Genomic DNA, 18,905 nt, shown 5'->3' on the forward strand with positions numbered 1-18,905 from the left:
ATTACATGGTTGTAGATACAGGTAAAAATTTATCTATTTGTGTGCTTAATTGTATGTAATACCACCATGCTGCTGCTGCTGCTAAGTTGCTTCAGTCGTGTCCAACTCTGTGTGACCCCATAGACTGCGGCCCACCAGGCTCCCCCGTCCCTGGGATTCTCCAGGCAAGAACACTGGAGTGGGTTGCCATTTCCTTCTCTAATGCATGAAAGTGAAAAGTGAAAGTGAAGTCGCTCAGTCGTGTCCGACTCTTAGCGACCCCATGGACTGCAGCTTACCAGGCTCCTCCATCCATGGGATTTTCCAGGCAAGAGTACTGGAGTGGGGTGCCATTGCCTTCTCCAAATACCACCATAAAAAAGTAAAAAAAAAAAAAAATTCAATCCACTTTGCTCTTTCTTTCATTTATATTTTTAAAAATTACATCCTTTACTATTGACTAGAAATGAGTTTGAAGGCTTTAGTGCAGGTGTGTGGTAGTTTATCTGTGGTCACTGATAACCTTAATGTACCATCCTTTGCTTTGTGTTTTTGGTTGGTGGGGAGGAAGAGTGGTGTGGTAGAAAGAAAAAACACTTGGGAATCGTGTGTATGTGCCCAGTCATGTCCAACTCTGCCACCCCATGGACTGTAGCCCATCAGGCTTCTCTGTCCATGGAATTTCCAGGCAAGAATACTGGAGTGGGTTATCATTTCCTTCTCCAGGGCATCTTCCCCACCCAGGGGTGAACCCAGGTCTCCTGCTTGGCAGGCTGATTCTTTACCACTGTGCCACCTGGGCTTCCCATTGGGAATCATCTGAATTCAAATTTTGGTTTGAATATCTTTGGCAGTTGACCTAATCTCTGTAACCTGTTTGTTATCTTTAGTAGGTAGAGAATGCGTGTAAAGGGCCTGCCCAGCATACTTTAGTCACTCACTAAATGTTAGTTTCTATAGAACCTTAATCACCATTTTTCATCTACAAAAATCAGAAAGCTACTTGTTTATCTCTGTGTCTTACTTCTAATGAGTCTGAGAAATTATGCTTAACTAGTGTTTTTAAATTAAGAAGTCAAGTTAAGCAAGTAATAAAACTTCATGACTTTAATTTTGCATCAGTGTTATGATACTTACGTTTCGCATTGTCTTTTTCTTTTTCCAAGTTGCATGATATCTCAGAATCGGAATTTTTGACTGAGGCTGAGATCCTTTGTGATGTTGTGTGCCTGGTATATGATGTCAGTAACCCTAAATCCTTTGAATACTGTGCCAGGATTTTTAAGGTTTGTTTCAATTTTGGCCTATAACTAAGTTTAACTTTGTAAGGAGTTTAATGGAATTGTAATGTGTTTTCTAACCAAGGAAATGCAAGAAAATTATCTGTGGAGCTTTTTAAAGATAGATACATCCTATCTGTAAAGGTTCTGGTTTCATTCTGAGGTGGTATTCCACTAGTGATTCTGATGTGCATCCCTGGTTAAGAACCTCTGCATTAGTGAAAGTTCTTAGAAATGCACATGGTTTACATATTGCCAATTATACCAAGAAGATTAATAGAGCAAGGAGAAAAACATGAGGCTTCAAAAGTTGTAAGTTACTCTGAGATTGTCAACAAGATTCAGTAAGAGTAAAAAAACTATATGTACAAAGGAATTTCCTCTAGGATTGTTTTTAATAGCAAAAACCTGGAAATAATCCACATATCTAACAATACGAAGGTAGTTTACCAAACTGAGAGAAAATGATCCTGTGAAATTTATATAGTCATTAAAAATAATGGTTTTGAATTCTGAAAACATGGAAAATTCAGCATTTTTCGATAGTAATATCCAGCATGACTGCCACTATGTAAATATCTGTGTGTGTGTGTGAATGTATGTATGTATATATATATATATATATGCATGTGCTTAAGGACTAGAAACTGAAAGTGTTAATCGCTTAGTCGTGCCTCTTTGCGACCCCATGGACTGTAGCCCGCCAGGCTCCTCTATCCATGGAATTCTCCAGGCAAGAATACTGGAGTGGGTGCCCTTCTCCAGGGAATCTTCCCAGTCTAAGAATCGAACCCAGGTTTCCTGCATTGCAGGCAGATTCTTTACTGTCCTGAGCTACCAGGGAAGCCCTAAGGACTAGAGGTAATATAAAAAAATGAAAATAGTGTGTTTTAGGATAGAAGAATTTAGGTGGATTTCTTTCTATTTCAGAGTATTAGATCTTTAAAAAAAATTTTTTTTAAATTATAGTGAATTTGAAGAATTGTTATAGGTTTGTATCATTATCTGCATTAGAAAAGTGTCCTTGGTCTTATTATGTCACTGACCTAGACAACTGCCAGTCCTTGCCTCTTCATTTACTTTCTCCCCGAAACTGTTGATGATTTGCCTATCTAGATAAAAATTTCAGTCCCCGTTGAATGAAATTTAGTAATTTTTGAGCTTGTCATCAGATTTTGATTTCACTTTTTATTCTATAGCAACACTTTATGGACAGCAGAATACCTTGCTTAATCGTAGCTGCAAAGTCAGACCTGCATGAAGTTAAACAAGAGTATAGTATTTCACCTACTGATTTCTGCAGGAAACACAAAATGCCTCCACCACAAGCCTTCACTTGCAATACTGCTGATGCACCCAGTAAAGATATCTTTGTTAAACTGACAACGATGGCCATGTACCCGTAAGTACTTGCTCTGCCGTCATTTTCATGTTGCATGGTTCGTGGTAGCATTGCATGTCATTGTTAGCCATGAGGGTGGAATCTCTGTCACGTAGAAGTTGTTCAGCAACAGAGACTTTGTAATGAGAAGGGACAAGTTTGAGTAAATGCAAGTTTAGTTTGAATACCAGAATAAAATTGTATAAATATAATTATATAAAGTATATATAATCTGACAATATTTGAATATTTTTGAGCGGGCTGTAACTATCTTAATAGGATAGTACAGTAAAACTCAGCCCTTCACCCAGCATTAAAAAAATTAGTCTTGCTGCCATAAAGTGGGATTGACATCATGCTAATAAAGCATTTTCATATGAACAAAAATTTCATTTTTATATTTTTTTTCTGCTGATCAATTGACTTCGAGTATGTGAAGGATTCTAAAATCATTTATGAATCTTTGTTTAAATTATGGGTATGTTTGAATTCAGGATATAACATCTTTTTTTAGTGCTGTTAAAAGCAGTTGTAATTGGAATTCCCTCTATATAAATGTTTTACATGGAGTGTTATGAGCCACAAATTTTATGTACATTTATTATATATCTATACATGCATATGCACAAGCACGTAACTGTGGTCATCTTTGTAGTTTACTAACTGCCTAAAATTGCATGGCTCTTAATGGCATTCTCCTCAAGTACTGTGTTCGTATAAATTCTGTTCTGTGACAAGGTAGTTTTTCAGGCAGTGCGTTTCTCAGAACTTCATAGTTTATTTTATTTATTATTATGTTATTCTCCAAGTTATTTTTTTCTTATGAAAACTACAGTATAACAGAGTAATACTCAAAAACTGCTAGAAGCTGAGGTTTTTCAAAAAGGGTGTTAATTTGTACAGATTTTTCAAAGCAGAGTTAACTTTATTGCTATTCCATTAACTAATACTTTAAAAAAATGCAGCAAACCCTTGAAATTCTATTTGTATTGGAAGAGAAGTCATTCCTATTACTATTAGATAAGCAAAACCTTATTTCTGTTTTACCTTTGCTTTAAAACTCTCGTGTATGTTATCTACAGAGAGGATCATTACAAAGACAGACTCTACCGAGACATGGGCAACACTGATAGAATAGAGAATTTGAGAAAAATCTGGGTCTTTCTAAAAACTGCTTTGTAAGTTACTTTTTCTTTATGGCTTCCTTTGTAAGTTACTTTTTCCTTATGGCTTCTGTGGGATTTTGTTGACATTTTCTTGTAGATGACAAGATCTCTTTCACCATAATTAGTAATTATCCAGAAACGCACTGCTTGGTCAGTCTTACTGCCTAACTGTATATTATGGTGTCTTTTTTTTTCACTATGTAAATGCACTATCTTAATCTTGTAAATAATTGCAACTGTGTTTTTAGATCTGCATATTTAAAATTTTACTGCAATATTTGTGAGTGTGTGTGTGTGTGTGTGTGCACGTGTGTATATGATAAATGTACATACATGGACACTTGTTTATATGGTTAATCCGAAACTACTTCTCATGAAGCATCTCCCTGTTGCTAAGCATACTTTGCATCCCCCCTTTTTGATGGGCGGAGCCTGTGTATGTTGAAGAGTCAGATTCAATTATAAAATAACAGATGGATTCCAGTATGACAGCTGGCAGTGACTTAGTACCAGTGCTATGTTCATCATCACAAGTCAAATTTTAAAATGGAGTATCTTGAGCCTATAAGAGTCTTTTGAAAAATTAATTCTTGTTTTTCTTCATGTTGAGAATTAGGCATTATTGGGATGCTGCTAATCTCCACAACCATGCCACGGTGTGCTGTGATCTCATCAGATTTCACAAGCTAAACCAAGTCAGTTTGGGCCAGTCCTTTGAGAAGGACTTCTCCTTTAGAGAAGCCTCTAAAAAATGTTCAGGTGTTACAGGAAAGGATGTAATTGATTCATCAGGTGGCGCTCTTCTGAGTGGGTTCTGCGCCAGTACCTCTTGAGGGGTGGTGTGATGGCCTTGTATGTCTGAGTGGCTCTGACCACTGAGCAGTCATTGGAGACCCCCTACTTTGGTTTTTAAAGTGGAGGTGAAATGGCTCCACGTGCCTGTACCAACTAGTGCAACTCACTCAACCAGAAAGGAGTCAGAAAGCCTCCCTAAATTTTGTATCTAAGATCAATTGGATCCATTGTTGATTTTTACACTCTTACCCAGAGTTTCACGTTATCATACTTAGCTGCTATGTTAGCAGATACTTAGCTGCTGGTAGCAGATGAAAATGAACCCCATATTTTGTGTTCAAGTAGAAATATATGAAGCACTTTGATTTCCTTGGGGAACCATGGTGCTTGATGGAAAGACGATGTTCGTATCTCCTCAGGTTGAATATACATACTCGTCTTTTGACTCTTGTACATTTGTCACTATTCTCCTTCCTGGTTTTCAGGCATGTGTGTATCCTGAGGGAGGAGGAGGGGGTGGTTATTTCAATGCTAGCCAACTCTGACCTTTCGGTGGATGCTGTGGCTTACTCAGTTTTTCTTTTATTGATTTAGATGAGGGTGCCATCTATTGCTGTGCATATTTATTCCACTAAAACCCTTGTACTAATAATTCAATCCCCCCTCCAAAAAAAAGCAAACGTGTTAGTGGATTTTCCTCAGATTTTCTATAGGGAGGGAGGAGGGAGCTATTGCTGTTGATTATATTTTTTTGTAAATGTGGAATCCTGCACAACTTTAGCATGCCCCACGCTGTCCTTTTCCTTAGTGTTGCTTATGCCTAAGTCTTTTTTTTTTAAAGTTGGCACGCTCTGACTTGCGCCGTGTTTGTAAGTAAGAACTCAACGCCTGTCCTTCTGTGTGTTTTCGCAGCCATGCCCGGTTACGCTGTATGTGCACCTGCAACAGGTGCACCTTTTGCATCTGTCAGAGCTTCCTCAACTCAGACTTGCTGCAATCTGTAAAGAACAAAATCTTCACTGCAGTTCTTAACAGGTTCTTACCTTTATTTACTGGGTACCAGGCATTCTGTTAAAATACAAGAGGAAAAAAGTGGATGACTATTTCTTACATAGATACTACCAAGACAACAAGCCAACGGATGCCCAACTAACTTCCACTAAAATTCTCACTGTGGTGACAATGTTTAGTTCTGGAATCATCCTCAATGTTTAAAAATTAATAGATATATTTAGGGGACTCTAAAGTAGGATTTTTGCCTTTTTAATTCAGAAAGTTAAAGTATTTTTTAAATTAGAGGATAAAAATGTGTAGGGAGATTGAAAATCTTGTGGCTGAGAGTTGCAGAAATAGATTAGGACTTTAGTAAGGAAAAGAGACATTGATCCCAAATGTTATAATGTGTTCAGCTTGCATTCAAATAGTGCAACTTATAAAACCATACGAATGTGAACAGTGTCTTGGGTTTGAAAAACTTTTCTGTTGTTTAAATTATTTATAGTTTTTTTTTTTTTTTTTTTACTTTTTAAGTATCTTGGATATTTATTTGAAAAGAAGACAATAGCCAACTTTAAGGATTCAAAGGAATATTGAAAAGGAAAAAGATCTATAGTACTAGTTTTTGAGGTCTTTATAACGGAACCCAACACATGAAGTTTGCTTAGAACATAATATGCTTTTAAAAAAGAGCAACAACAACAAAATAGGTTGTATACAGTCCCTCAAAGCAATAAACTTGGAAGTTATGTTCTTATTCCGGTCATGCTGCCTTTGTTCAAATTGATTTTACATTTTGTGAGCATTTAAGAGCCTAATTTGGAGAAGGCAATGGCACCCCACTCCAGTACTCTTGCCTGGAAAATCCCATGGATGGAGGAGCCTAGTAGGCTGCAGTCCATGGAGTCGCTAAGACTTGGACATGACTGAGCGACTTCACTTTCACTTTTCACTTTCATGCATTGGAGAAGGAAACGGCAACCCACTCCAGTGTTCTTGCCTGGAGAATCCCAGGGACGGGGGAGCCTGGTGGGCTGCTGTCTATGGGGTCGCACAGAGTTGGACACGACTGAAGTGACTTAGCAGCAGCAAGAGCCTAATTAATGTAATACTAATTTGTATCTAATGTCAAATTTTTATGTGTCCATGGATGAATTAGGTTTTTGAAATCATCTTAATGTCATTGGGAGCAGGGCTTGATTAAGACAGATGATCAAGCTAAGTAGATTTTGGTTCATAAGATTCATAAGAAATGAATCTTATTTGGGTTACTGTTGGACTCCCGCTGAGGGCCGGAACTGTACCAAATGAGTAGGCTGGTTTGTGTTCACCAGCAGTGTAGACATGACTACTGAACAATGAGGCTGTATTTTATATGAATCAGAAACGGACTCTGCAGGCATCCTATAAGAGTTTTTGAGAACTATCAGCTCTGGAATAAGAATGCAGCTGTCTCAGGTGATTGCTTCGAAGGGATCACCACTCGCATTTGGTGGTAAAGTTCTGCCTCTTGTCTTTTGAATGGCACCGTATAAAGAGTAACACAGATTCTCTCATGATGGCTATCTGAGAAAATGCAAGGCTAGTTCAAACCAAACAACATTCAGGAGCTGTGGAGTCAAAAATGGTAGAGTTGGAGGAGATTCTGGGATTCATCTGGCCTAACCTCCCCTTAGACTGACTTCCTGAGAGCCTTCTTGAGAGAGTATTGTTTATCTGCTGATGGCTTTCCTCATTGGAGAAGGTTTTTGGTTTTGCCTTTTTTTTTTTTTGACTAAAATGATTGCCCTTTAACTTTCTCTCCTTTAGTTTTAGTTCTGCCCTTTAGAACAACATACGACTATTCTACTCCCTCTTCAACATAGCAATCCTTCAGACATTTGAAGACGGCCATCATGTCTCCCCTAATTTTCTCTTCTCCAGGTAGAACATCCCCATTTCTTTCAGCTGTTTCTTAACTTAGTCGGTTTAGTGACCTCATCATTTCTCGTTTCCCTCATCTGAAAGCCCCTTAGGTGTTCAGAGTACCTCTTAACAAGTGCCCCTGAGAATGGAGAATGGTGCTTCAAGTGTAACCTGACTTTCCGTAACGGTGGGCAGTCATATTCCACAGTTAGGACAGCACCTGTCTACTGCATGAACTCACTGTGTAGAAGCCCCAACCCGCTGTGGATGTGTATTAATCTTGGGGTTAATTGAAATCAGATTTTTTTTCATGTGAAGTGCTATTAAAGCAGTTTCCCCTCCTCTCTAATTGTGTCTTTGACATTTTTAGTTGGCCCTCTGAATCTAAATGCAGATACATATATATCTCTATTAAATGTCATATTCTTTTCAGTCCATTTGTTCTAGCTCAGTCATTTCAGACATTGTTTCTGTCATTTGTCCCATTATATATCTTTCTCAGCATTGTGTTATTTGCAAATTTGGTAGCTATGTTTTTTATCTTTCAAATTAATGATAAAAAGTAATGTTGAATCCACAGCGATAAGAGAGTGAGGGCTGTCAAGCAAGCAAACCCTTTAGTGCTGTACTAGAGAACTCTTCCCAGTGACACAGATTCAGAGTGTTGGGGGAAAGATTATTCTGCCAATTAAAAATATTTTATTATCCAGCCCATATTTTATCTTGTTATCTTACAGGAAATTTCATGGAGAGCTCTTTTGAAATCATTACAATTTCTACCACATTCCTCTGATCTACCAATGTGTTAATTTTATCTAAATAGAAAGTGACATCTATTTGGTGTCTTTTTTTTTTTTTTTTTTTTTGGTGTCTTATTCTTGATGAACTTACCCTGGCTCCTAATAATTGCTGATCATAAACCATCTGTTTCCTTCTAGAAGCTCTCGATTGTACATAATTGCAAATTAATTTGTTGTCTGCATCTTCAGTGACAGTTTTAGTTTTAGGTTGGTTTAGTCAGCTTCCCAGTGAAAGAGGTTGGGTGTGCATTAATGGATGAGGTTGCTCATCATAAATTGCTCTGTATAGTGATCCTTGAAGAAGAATCAGTACATTTTGTCATGCCTACTTATAAACTAGAAATAATTTAATGGTAATGTCAGCATACATCACTGACATCTGGTAATCAAGAAGGGAAAGATTGAAAAAGATGAGAAGGGGAACCCATGCACTTTTCAAAGAACTCCTTCCTCTTCCCTGGTAGGTATTTCACTAATTTATTTTCTAGAAGTCCAGTGGAAATTTATGAGTTACGTATTGAAGTTTCTTCTAATTCACAAAAGGATTGTTAGATGAGGTAAGCGAGGGTGGAAGCCAAAAATAGAAATGCCTACAGGGCCTGGATGGATAATGTTAATGAAAAAAGGTAGCCAAGGAGAAGTAAGAGAGGTGGGGACGATGACAGGTCCTGTCTGAAAGAGGCAGCCATGTCTCAGCTCCAGCTATTGGTCGTTGTCCAAGTGTGGTGTTGCCAGGACTTCTGATTCTCTGACATCAGATGTCAGGATTTTTATATGAAAATTCCTGCTGTTTAAATGAAAGCAACGAAATTTTAAAAATTTAAAGTATTAATCAGAACAAAGAAGACATGTTTGCAGGCCACCAGTTTGTAACTTCAGTCTTAAGACATAGCCTAGAGTTGTGAAAATACAGGCCAAAAAAAAAAAAATAAGTACACCTAAGGAATGAAAATGTCTTTTACAAACACCCCTCACATACAGTTTTACTGCTTTCTCTTTAAAAACTTGAAAAAGTAATCTCATTGGTGGAGTGAGAATGGAACCACTTTCTATGGAACCACTTTTTTCACCATTGGTTTGCTGTGCCAGATATATCTTAATATTACATAAATGGAAAAAGATTTAGTAATTGAGTAAAAGTCATACAAGAATTTTTTACTCTTCATTCAATAGGGAGGATTTCTTACTCAATAAGTCTTAGGTCATTGGTTTTAGAAATCTTTTGTGCCTAGCATTTGATTTAGATGTGTAAATAAACAATTAAAATTTTTTCCTTTAAGCCAAAAATTTTGTTAAATGTCTGCAAAGATATTAATAGACAAATATTGGTATATGCATGCTGTTCTCAAGTTAGTACATTGTTTTAATGTGCTCATAAAAATGTTGGTCACCAAAATAGAAATTACTTCCAGATAATACTTGTTCGGGCCCACATTCTCCCCTTATGTCATTCTCCCACCACTTTGATTTATTCATTTAAGTACTTAAGTACCTGCGTTAGCTAGGATCCTGCTGTGAGCTGGGGCAAAATATCATACAAATATGAAGATCTAGGCATGTATTTAAATACCTTTTCAAATATTATGTTAAAATTTTTTAAACTTTGATTATATTTTCAGTGACCTTAGTGCCTTATGCTAACAAAACGTGATCTGAGAGGATCTATGTCAAATTAATTAATTTACACTTAGGCAGTTTCAACAGTTCCAACATTTCTGAAATTGTCCGTGTTTCCCCTGTCTTTGACCAGAAGAAATTGTCTTTTTTTTGTTTTTTTTTTTTTTAGCTAATTGACTATCATGACATATTTCAAGTAGAAAGTAGTAATACAAATTTTTTTTCTTTCAACTTTAATTGAATGAATATTGGATTCAACACGTATGAGAAGTGTTTAACTACATATCTGACGTGTGACTTTGTTCTTAGGTAATTATGGTCTCAGCCTTTAGATCTGGATAGGTTTATGTTTTTCTTGAGAACAATTTATGAAGAGCTGAAATTATTTGAATTTAAATACATTTGGAGGGTGATTCGTATATGGCCAGATAATTTCAGTCTTTGGCAATGCTTTCATTTCAAACCATGCAGATCACGTTATTGGAGAAAAATACCTTGTGATTATATTTTAGTTATAAATACCTCTTAAATCTAAAGGTGTTAAAATGAACTATGTAGAAGTGGACTGGCTTATTGGTTTGAACTCCCCAGAGTTTTAGTCTATTAAGCATTTATTGTTCTAATTTCAGCACACTTTTGCTTTGCATGAGGATGTTGCTCTACTTGAGTGCACCAATGTACTCTAGTGTGCAGTGTACTCTAGTGCACCAGTGTACTCTAGTGTGCAGTGTACTCTAGTGCACCAGTGTACTCTAGTGTGCAGTGTAGTCTAGTGTGCAGTGTTCTCTAGTGCACCAGTTAGCTCTAGTGTGCCGTGTACTCTAGTGCACCAGTGTACTCTAGCCAGCACTTTAGTTTGTCCCTTCCTTTAGATGTTCACTTTGATTTGTTTGTCTGTGCCACCTAGTCATTTTTTAGCTCCTCTTGATCCTTTTCCCAGCTGCGTTTCAGTGTCTAGTCCTCCCATTTTTCCTAACCTGTAGTTGAATCATATTGTTTTACAATTTATCATTTTGGTGTAGTTTTCTTTGATACATATTTTGGTTCTCTTATTTCTTTGTACAGATTATTTGTTCCTATTACTTCCTAAGTTTGATAACAGTATTTTACTTTAGCAACAAAGTGTGTAGCTGCACACTGAATATGATGGACGGTCATACCCATGTATTTTTTTACTCTGCTTTTTAATCTATTTTCAGAAATTGGATACATGAGACATTTATTTTAATCCATTCATTAATGACTGACTTCATTTGCCTTTATGACTTTGCTAATCACCTAAGTTCCCGCACAGGCTTAAAGTTGTGTTACTTCATAGGAAGTCCATTTCTGAAGAGAGGTGTTTTACAGTTGTCACAGCAGGATGAGCTGCCTTTCACAGGATTGCCTTATAAAGAGCATGGCTTCCTAGAAATCTGAACGTTACAGAGGTTCCACTGGAAACATGAGCGTCCGTAAGATACTATGTTACAGTAAAATACTGCATTTTAAGGAACTGCATCCTGTATTTTAATTTCATATGAAGCTTTTATATTTATATGAAAGGTCCTTACAAGGCTTTTCTTTGAATTTGAATGCATATACATGGTCATGCATTTAAAATTGCACCCGAGTTGTGTTATAGATTCTTGCCAAGTAAGCTGCTGCTGCATATAGTTTTAAAATTTTTTGCCGTTTGATTAGTATTTTAAAGGACACGACAGACTGGAGTTTGCTTATTCTGACCTTTATCAGTAGTTAACATATAAACATTATTTATTTCCCATGAATTTACAGTCATCTGTGAATTTTTATTCCTCTAATGCTTGGTGAAGCATTTGACATTGCACACCTGTGTCCTTTTCCTAAGTTTGTTGCTGTTTAAGCATGCTCAGTTAACAGCTTTCTTATGATTTGCAGTTCATCTTTGTTGAACACTATATTTTGATTTCTTAACCTATTTTGAGAAATATTAAAATATTTCATACCTACTAGGTATGAATTGTTCAATTAGGAGAATTGTCATTATTAAAACTATAATTAGCAGTAACTGCATTATTATTAGAGATAAATATAAAAAACGACTTCACCAGGAAGAAACATAAAGCAGGGAGAGGAAGAAAAGCAGGGAGATCCAGAGACTCTTTTTTTTTTTTTAAGTTTAAAAACAATAGATTTAACTATAGTTTCAATGACCTCAGTATAATTTTCAATTTGAGATATGTAATTACAAATAGGAAAAAGCTATGAATGACATCTGTGAACCCTAGTTAACTTTAGGTTACGTGCAGTACAGTTGCATAGACTGTTTCAGAGTATTAACTTAAAAATGCATACCTGAGATACATGTATGGAAAGAATTATAAAACTAGGAGACTATTCATTTTTAGTGCCTTTGCACACCTTGGAGTTGTGTTTGGGAAGGGTGAAGTGGTGAGATAGAAGAATAAATAATAGGAAATTTAAATTTATTTCTGAGAAGGTGTATGGGAGGACTGATAAAAGTGACTGGGTGGAAGCTACGCTTCCCACAGTCTCTTAACTTCACTGCTTTTGAGTATGTACTATTGAGCTTTTCTTTCCTCTGCTTAATAGCCTGCAATCTAAGGCTAGATTAGTTGATAGCTGGACCTTCTGAATTCTCCTCCTGCCTCAAATTCTAATTTTTGCAGACATTTAGGTCTCTGCAGTACAGGCATACCTTATTTTATTGTGCTTTGCTTTATTGTGCTTTGAAGATATTGTGGTTTTTACAAATTGAAGGTTTGTGGTAACTGCATTTTCAGGTGATCGTTAGCATTTTTAGCGATATTTATAGTATTTTTAAATTAAGTATGTGTATGGTTGTTTTTTTAGTAATAATGCTATTGCACACTTAATAGACCACAGTATAGCATAGACATAATTTTTCTATGCACTGGGAACCAAACAGTTTATCTGACTCACTTTATTGCAATATTCACTTGATTACAGTGTTCTGGAACTGAACTCATAATACCTCTGAGGTATGCCTGTATAGTTTTTATACCTCATATATAAAGTCTTGTAACACATTATAGAGAGCAAAATTAAAAATACCTATTTGGGACTAGCTGGAATAGGTTTAGTTCCGTTGAGCCCTTTATAAAGGATTTGACTATTTTATGATTCTGAACATTGCAATTGATAACATTCCCTTTATTATTGGTTAGATACACAGAACCCCATAAAGATTTTAGTTAATGTTCTTATATTTACTGTAAATTGCAGAGTTAATTAGAGCGTGTTGTATGCCTTCTTTGAGGCATTCTGTGTAAAGGTACATAGGAATTTTGGTCCGTTGTTACGCACCTTCTGTGACCTTCACACAGTTTTTAATTTACCTCTTTATTGCCTGAATTTTGGAAACATTTCCTTCTTTCTGCCTTATTAAGTAGCAGCCTTAATAATACCCAGGTCCAAACTTGTTGGTTTGCTCCCACACTTGGGTCAAAGAGCGCTTGTTACCTGATTGACATATGGGCCCAGAGCACTTTTAAGCCAGAAAGCCAGCATTCAGGACACAGGGATTCTCTGCCTAAGAACTCAAAAGCTCTAGCAAGCTTTATAGGGTTAATTAAGGTTATATTTTACCACTTAGTCATTATTTCTTATGTTGTAAAAAGAGATACTGCTGAACCTAAAATATTTTATTCCACATACAATAGGGAAATGTGTGATTCTGGTGTATCAATAGATGGAAAAAAAGAACCTTTTTACACACACACACACACACACACACATACACACATTTTTGACCCTGTAATTTTCATTTTGGGAAAGTCTGTGTTAAGGAAACTGTTTTAAATGTAGTGGAAAATGTTATGTAAAATAGTGTTTATCACTTTAGTTACAGGTATCTGTAAATGGAAATAGCCACCAATAAAAATGTAATGCTGCTATTTAAAAGGATGTTTCTATAATTCATGGAAAAGACCTTATGTAATACATTTAAAGGATATAAAATATATAAATTATATGCATTGTGTTTGCAGCTATGTAAGAAATACATTTGAAAAAAGTCTAAAAGGAAATACCACAAATTTTAATTAGTTGCCTTAGGTGACTCTTGAGTGATTTTTTCCTTCCTACTTTCATTTTCTCATATAATGTGCTTATATTACTTTTTTAATAGCCAAAAAAACTTAAGAAAAAACATACAATAAGACATTATAATTTATTCTAAGATATTTTATATGAGTCATTTGGAAAGAATTGTGGAAGAATTGCTTTTTACTTGAGTTTAGACATGAATTAGGAATCAGCTTTTTGAAACGATTGCTGTTTCTGCTTGAGATCTGAAATGACAAGCATGGCTCTGTTCTTCACACTTATGGGGTACAGTTAAGATCACACTCTTGTCTATTCAGGTGTTGTTAGGCAGGCAGTGCAAATGTGCCATCCATTATAAATGTGTTTTCCTTATAAATAGAGCCTGGTTAATGTAGCTTTTAAATGCATATCGTAAAAGCGTAAAATAATTCTCTAAGTAGCTTTCTGTCTAAAAAGTAGTTTTCCATGTCTAAAAGTATCTTAAACAACTACTGTAACATCAATGGAGTCATTGAAATACACTTTATGAGTTAATGGTTGCCTTGAGATTTAAACTAGCTGTATATTGAACATGTATCTATATTGTTTGCCATCTATAAATATGAAGTGCTGTTTTGCCTATTGAAAGCTGTACTATAGCTTAGGGAAAAGTAATAATTACTCTCAGGAAATGCAGAAGCAATAAAGTCAGGCAGAATATATTATTTCATGAATGGTACTACTTCTCAAAATACAACAAAAGGAGAGGCTTCCCCAGTGGTTGGTTCGGTGGTTAAGACTCCCTTGCTTCCACTGCAGGGGTTGTGGGTTCGATCCCTGGTTGGGGAACTAAGATCCCACATGCCATGCCGTGTAGGAAAAAAAAAAAGCCACACAACTACAGCAACAGCAAGAAGAGCTAAGCTGTGTTAACAGATTCCATACTTGAAGAATATTTATAGGAAATTATTTTCACGGATTTTAATGTCACTATAGCTAACATTAATCCTAACCCCGTTTTACACTTACTTTATAATTAACTGTAAAAAAAAAAAAGTGTAAAAATATTTTCTGTTAGTGAAGATGCATGAAAATCACAGAGACCAAGGCCGAAGCAGAACTCTGATACACTTTGAGCCTGTGTTCTCACTTTCAGTCCTCTACGTCTCTGCTGACTTGGAGCTGTAAACTTTGAAACTCTCGTCATAGGACGATGACAGTCAGAGTTTGGGATGTTTTACTCTTTTTTTTTTTTTTTTTTACAAATACATGTTTGTAGTTTTTAGTAATCAGAAATTAGAAGCATCTCTCAACTTCATGACTAATAGTTGTTAGCCTCATTTTGAGTCAGTACTTCTAGTCACCGAATGTTGTCAAGTACTGTTTGTAGTATTAGTTTCCAGGGCTTCTCTTAGTCTTTCAGATACACCAAGACCAGCCTCTGGGGGATACATAGAGAAGGTATATAACAGCCTTAGGTTTCCCTGCATGGTATGTGAGTGTTTTAAAAGAGTATATATATATAGATTTTTTTTTTTAAAGTTTGGCAATATTCTAGAGGATAAATTCATTTTAAATATAGAAATCATGAGATGCATCATATAATAGGATGGCAACTCAGTTTATGTGTGGGATGTTTAATCAAGAGATGTTACTTTCAGTCCCCTTCTTTTGTGAGCTGTGCTGTGAACTGCAAACTGTATGCATGTGTATAAAAGGTTAAGAGCCCGGGTAGCTGAGTGGGGTGCCATGCTGTTAGCAGACGACGAAGGCAGTATTACTCACCAGGTGCACGCCGTCAGCTCTGTAGAAGATTCCATCTTCATGGAGTCATCTCACGGTCCACTTTTTCTTGAAGCCAGGTAACATTTCCCACAACCAGTGGGGTTGGCTATGTTGGAGTTTTTCCTATTGGAAAAACTAGAAAAAAAACTAAAAAACCTAAGTATTTTCTTCCCTAACTCTTTTTTTTTTTCTTTTTAATGAAATACTGCCTGTTGGAAGAACTAACTTGCAAGGTGGCATGAATCTGTGTAATCACTTTGCTTTGTAAGATGATAATAATATAAGGAGTGACTTTTTAAAAATAGAAACTGGGGAGGATAAGGAGTTGAGTGCTGTGTGTTTCTCTGTGGAGATAAGGCATGGAGCACTCTGCTTGTATTACAGCCTTGCTTCTTAGGGATGTACAGATTGCATTGTGTGATAACTAATCTGGTTGTTCACTCTTGACTATTACTGAGGCAAAGTAGTTTTGTACAGTTTATTATATTCTTGGCTCTTAACTCTTTTGCTTGTGTCAGTGTCTTGGTCTTTTAATGATGTCTGACTCTTGCTTCAAATCTGTTTGTTTATTAGTTCAGTTGCAAAATAACCTAGGCAGTTTCTCTAAACTCTTAATCCTGTAAGTTTTCTATTATCACCTCAATTATGTTCACTTAACTAAACCTTCAGTGACACTTGAATAAAATGTTCCAACTTTTTCTTTAAAGCTTAATCTTCTTTATGGTAAGCTGTCATACTTGAGACCCTTGAGGGTGCTTAGCAGTGTTATTAACTGAGCATGCTCACAAACTCAGTTTGTGGTACAGGCTGTCCCTGTTCTTGTCATGCATAATACGGCTTCTTTTGTGTCATTTACCTTTCAGTCCATCATGTTCATTATGTCCTTTGGTTGGTTCCATTGTCACTGCCTGTCTGACTAATACCAGAGTTTGGTTTGTTTGTTTTTTCTTCTTTCTTTAATCAGCAGTAACCAAATTAATGCAAACTGGTAAATCTTCCCCCTTCCCTTTTGGGATTTTTTTTTTTTTTGGTAAATTTTTATGGGACTCAGTGTTTCTAAAGTTGATTTTAAGCATTGCTGTTAGAAAAGTATGGTCACTTGTCACTTAACTGCTTACAAGATAGCTTTTGGTTCCTGGGGACAGGAGATTCCATGAAATTGACTCTCAAAATTGTGTGGTTTCAGTCTTAACCTCTCATTTTGAAGGACCATGCTGGTATTCAAAAGTGGCAGGTTGATTTAAGTTCTCCATTTCTCTTGTGAAGAAAATCTGTAACATTTTGGATGTTGTTTACTCCCAAACGTCTACAGTATGTCTTAAGACAGTGACTATCTAAGCAGTGTACATACGGCCTCATTGACAAGCGCTTTTGGTGACCATTACTGTATGCAATTAGTCTGACAAGTGTGCTAATACTGCCCTAAAAATAGACTGTCCACATAACTGTTTTTTTCATACTAATCATGTTTTAAACATTAATTATATTTTTTGACTACAGGCACGTGACACAAGCTGACCTCAAGAGCTCCACGTTTTGGCTTCGAGCAAGTTTTGGTGCTACTGTTTTTGCAGTTTTGGGCTTTGCCATGTACAAAGCATTACTGAAACAGCGATGATTAAAAAAAAAATACTGGCCCTACCAAAAACAAATACTTTTATGTACATTCTGAATGCTTTAAATTCCGCTAGAAATATTGAGATATTTATACATTGCAGAGTTACTTTATTAATATTTGTAATTCATGCATAAGAGTATTTTAATGATAGTTATAACTGCAGTATTGGCTAGCATATGAAAGAAACAGCTTAACAGCCAAACTAAAATGGCTAACTTTCAGAGGCCAAAAGGGAATATTTTGTAAATAATGTACATATTCAGGCAAGATAGGGTCTCCCAGACTGAGTTCTAGAAACGGTGTTTCTGGATGTTTCGACATGGTATTGTTAGTGTTCAGCTGGCTCACTCTCCTAGATTCAAGTCAGCTCTGAGATTGTATTTTACTCATCGATCACTTATTTATTTCACATTTACTCAGAATGATCTTTGGGTACTTTGAGTACACAAGACACAATTTGCCATTTTCTCTCCGTTTTCAAAAAACATGACTTTCTTTCGGTCCTGTCCTTTATGGTAGGCCAGCCTTGAGGTCATCGTGCAGTCTAAAAATTGTGTAGTTGAACGTGAGGCTCTCCTCCAAGGAAGCAGGACGCTAAAGGCACTTAGCAGAGGTGTCACTCGTGTGATTATGTTGCTTCCTTTGTCAGTACATTGAATTTTATAGCCCTTTCAATCAAAAGAGAAAACAGATTTGTATATTATCAATGTTTTTAGTTTAAATAAACAGTCACCATTACTACTACTGAATTTCCTCCCAAAGTGTAAATTGTTCTATAATGGCTGTGTCTATTATAGTATATTACAGTAGCTGCATGTGTCATGAATTGTTCTATATCTGGCTAGGATAACCTAGAAGCAGCACTTTTTTAAATGGTAAAATAAATCTGATGAATATAAACTCTCATGATAAACCTATTTTTTCCATCATTGACCTTTTCAAGTATTTAAATAAATAACTGCTGTGTACTGTGCTCTTGAGTTTTTTGTCTCATGAAAGTAAGTATTTCTGGGAATTTCCCCGGTGGTCCAGTGGTTTGGACTCAGCCCTTTCAGTGCTGTGGCCTGAGGTTCAATTCCTGGTCAGGGAAATAAGATCCCGCAAGCCACACAATGTGGCCAAAAAAGAGGGGGGGAGGGAAGTAATTATTTCTGTACAGATGAAATGAAATTCCTCTGGTTTCTGTCTTTCTTATCTTGCAAATTATTTTTTATACAGAAAGATAATACTTATTGGGAAAGAAGACTTATTAGGAGGAAATCTATTTTAAAGTTGTGGGGAAATCTATTCTTAGGAAAGGGCAGTTGTTTTTCCCTACACATACCTAACTGATGTAGTTTTACTACTATGATTTACGTGTTTATTTACTCCTTTAACATGAATTTTTTTTTCTCCTTTGCCATTCTGAGGAGTGTTTTGTCTGAAGATCACATTCCTTGAGCAGCTAGTAACAATATAATTTACTAGCTATAAGCTTGTAAAATAGTATGTGCCATGCTCACCTGTACACTTCCCCATCTCCCTCCCTCACATTTTCATTCTGAATCTGAGGAA

At 36.2% G+C, this 18,905-nt stretch overlaps 1 protein-coding gene across 11 annotated transcripts in view; it reads left to right on the forward strand.

Annotated features, from left to right (window-relative positions):
- The window catches only part of RHOT1 (ras homolog family member T1), a 65,592-nt gene extending 47,268 nt beyond the window's left edge, over positions 1 to 18,324 (forward strand). For 4 of the 11 annotated variants that reach the window (XM_044939536.2, XM_025281047.3, XM_025281048.3 and 1 more), the window contains exons 17-22: positions 1,146 to 1,265; positions 2,459 to 2,661; positions 3,723 to 3,818; positions 5,514 to 5,636; positions 15,667 to 15,810; positions 17,234 to 18,324. In XM_044939536.2, coding sequence (XP_044795471.2) covers positions 1,146 to 1,265; positions 2,459 to 2,661; positions 3,723 to 3,818; positions 5,514 to 5,636; positions 15,667 to 15,810; positions 17,234 to 17,351 — 804 coding nt within the window. In that variant the 3' untranslated portion in view covers positions 17,352 to 18,324. The remainder of the gene's footprint in view (positions 1 to 1,145; positions 1,266 to 2,458; positions 2,662 to 3,722; positions 3,819 to 5,513; positions 5,637 to 15,666; positions 15,811 to 17,233) is intronic. The other 7 variants (XR_006549662.2, XM_044939537.2, XM_044939535.2 and 4 more) reach the window with 7 other exon arrangements.
- The last annotated feature ends 581 nt before the right edge of the window (positions 18,325 to 18,905 follow it).

The sequence above is a fragment of the Bubalus bubalis genome, chromosome 3, assembly GCF_019923935.1.
Source record: "Bubalus bubalis isolate 160015118507 breed Murrah chromosome 3, NDDB_SH_1, whole genome shotgun sequence".
In the NCBI taxonomy this organism is placed as follows: Eukaryota; Metazoa; Chordata; class Mammalia; order Artiodactyla; family Bovidae; genus Bubalus; species Bubalus bubalis.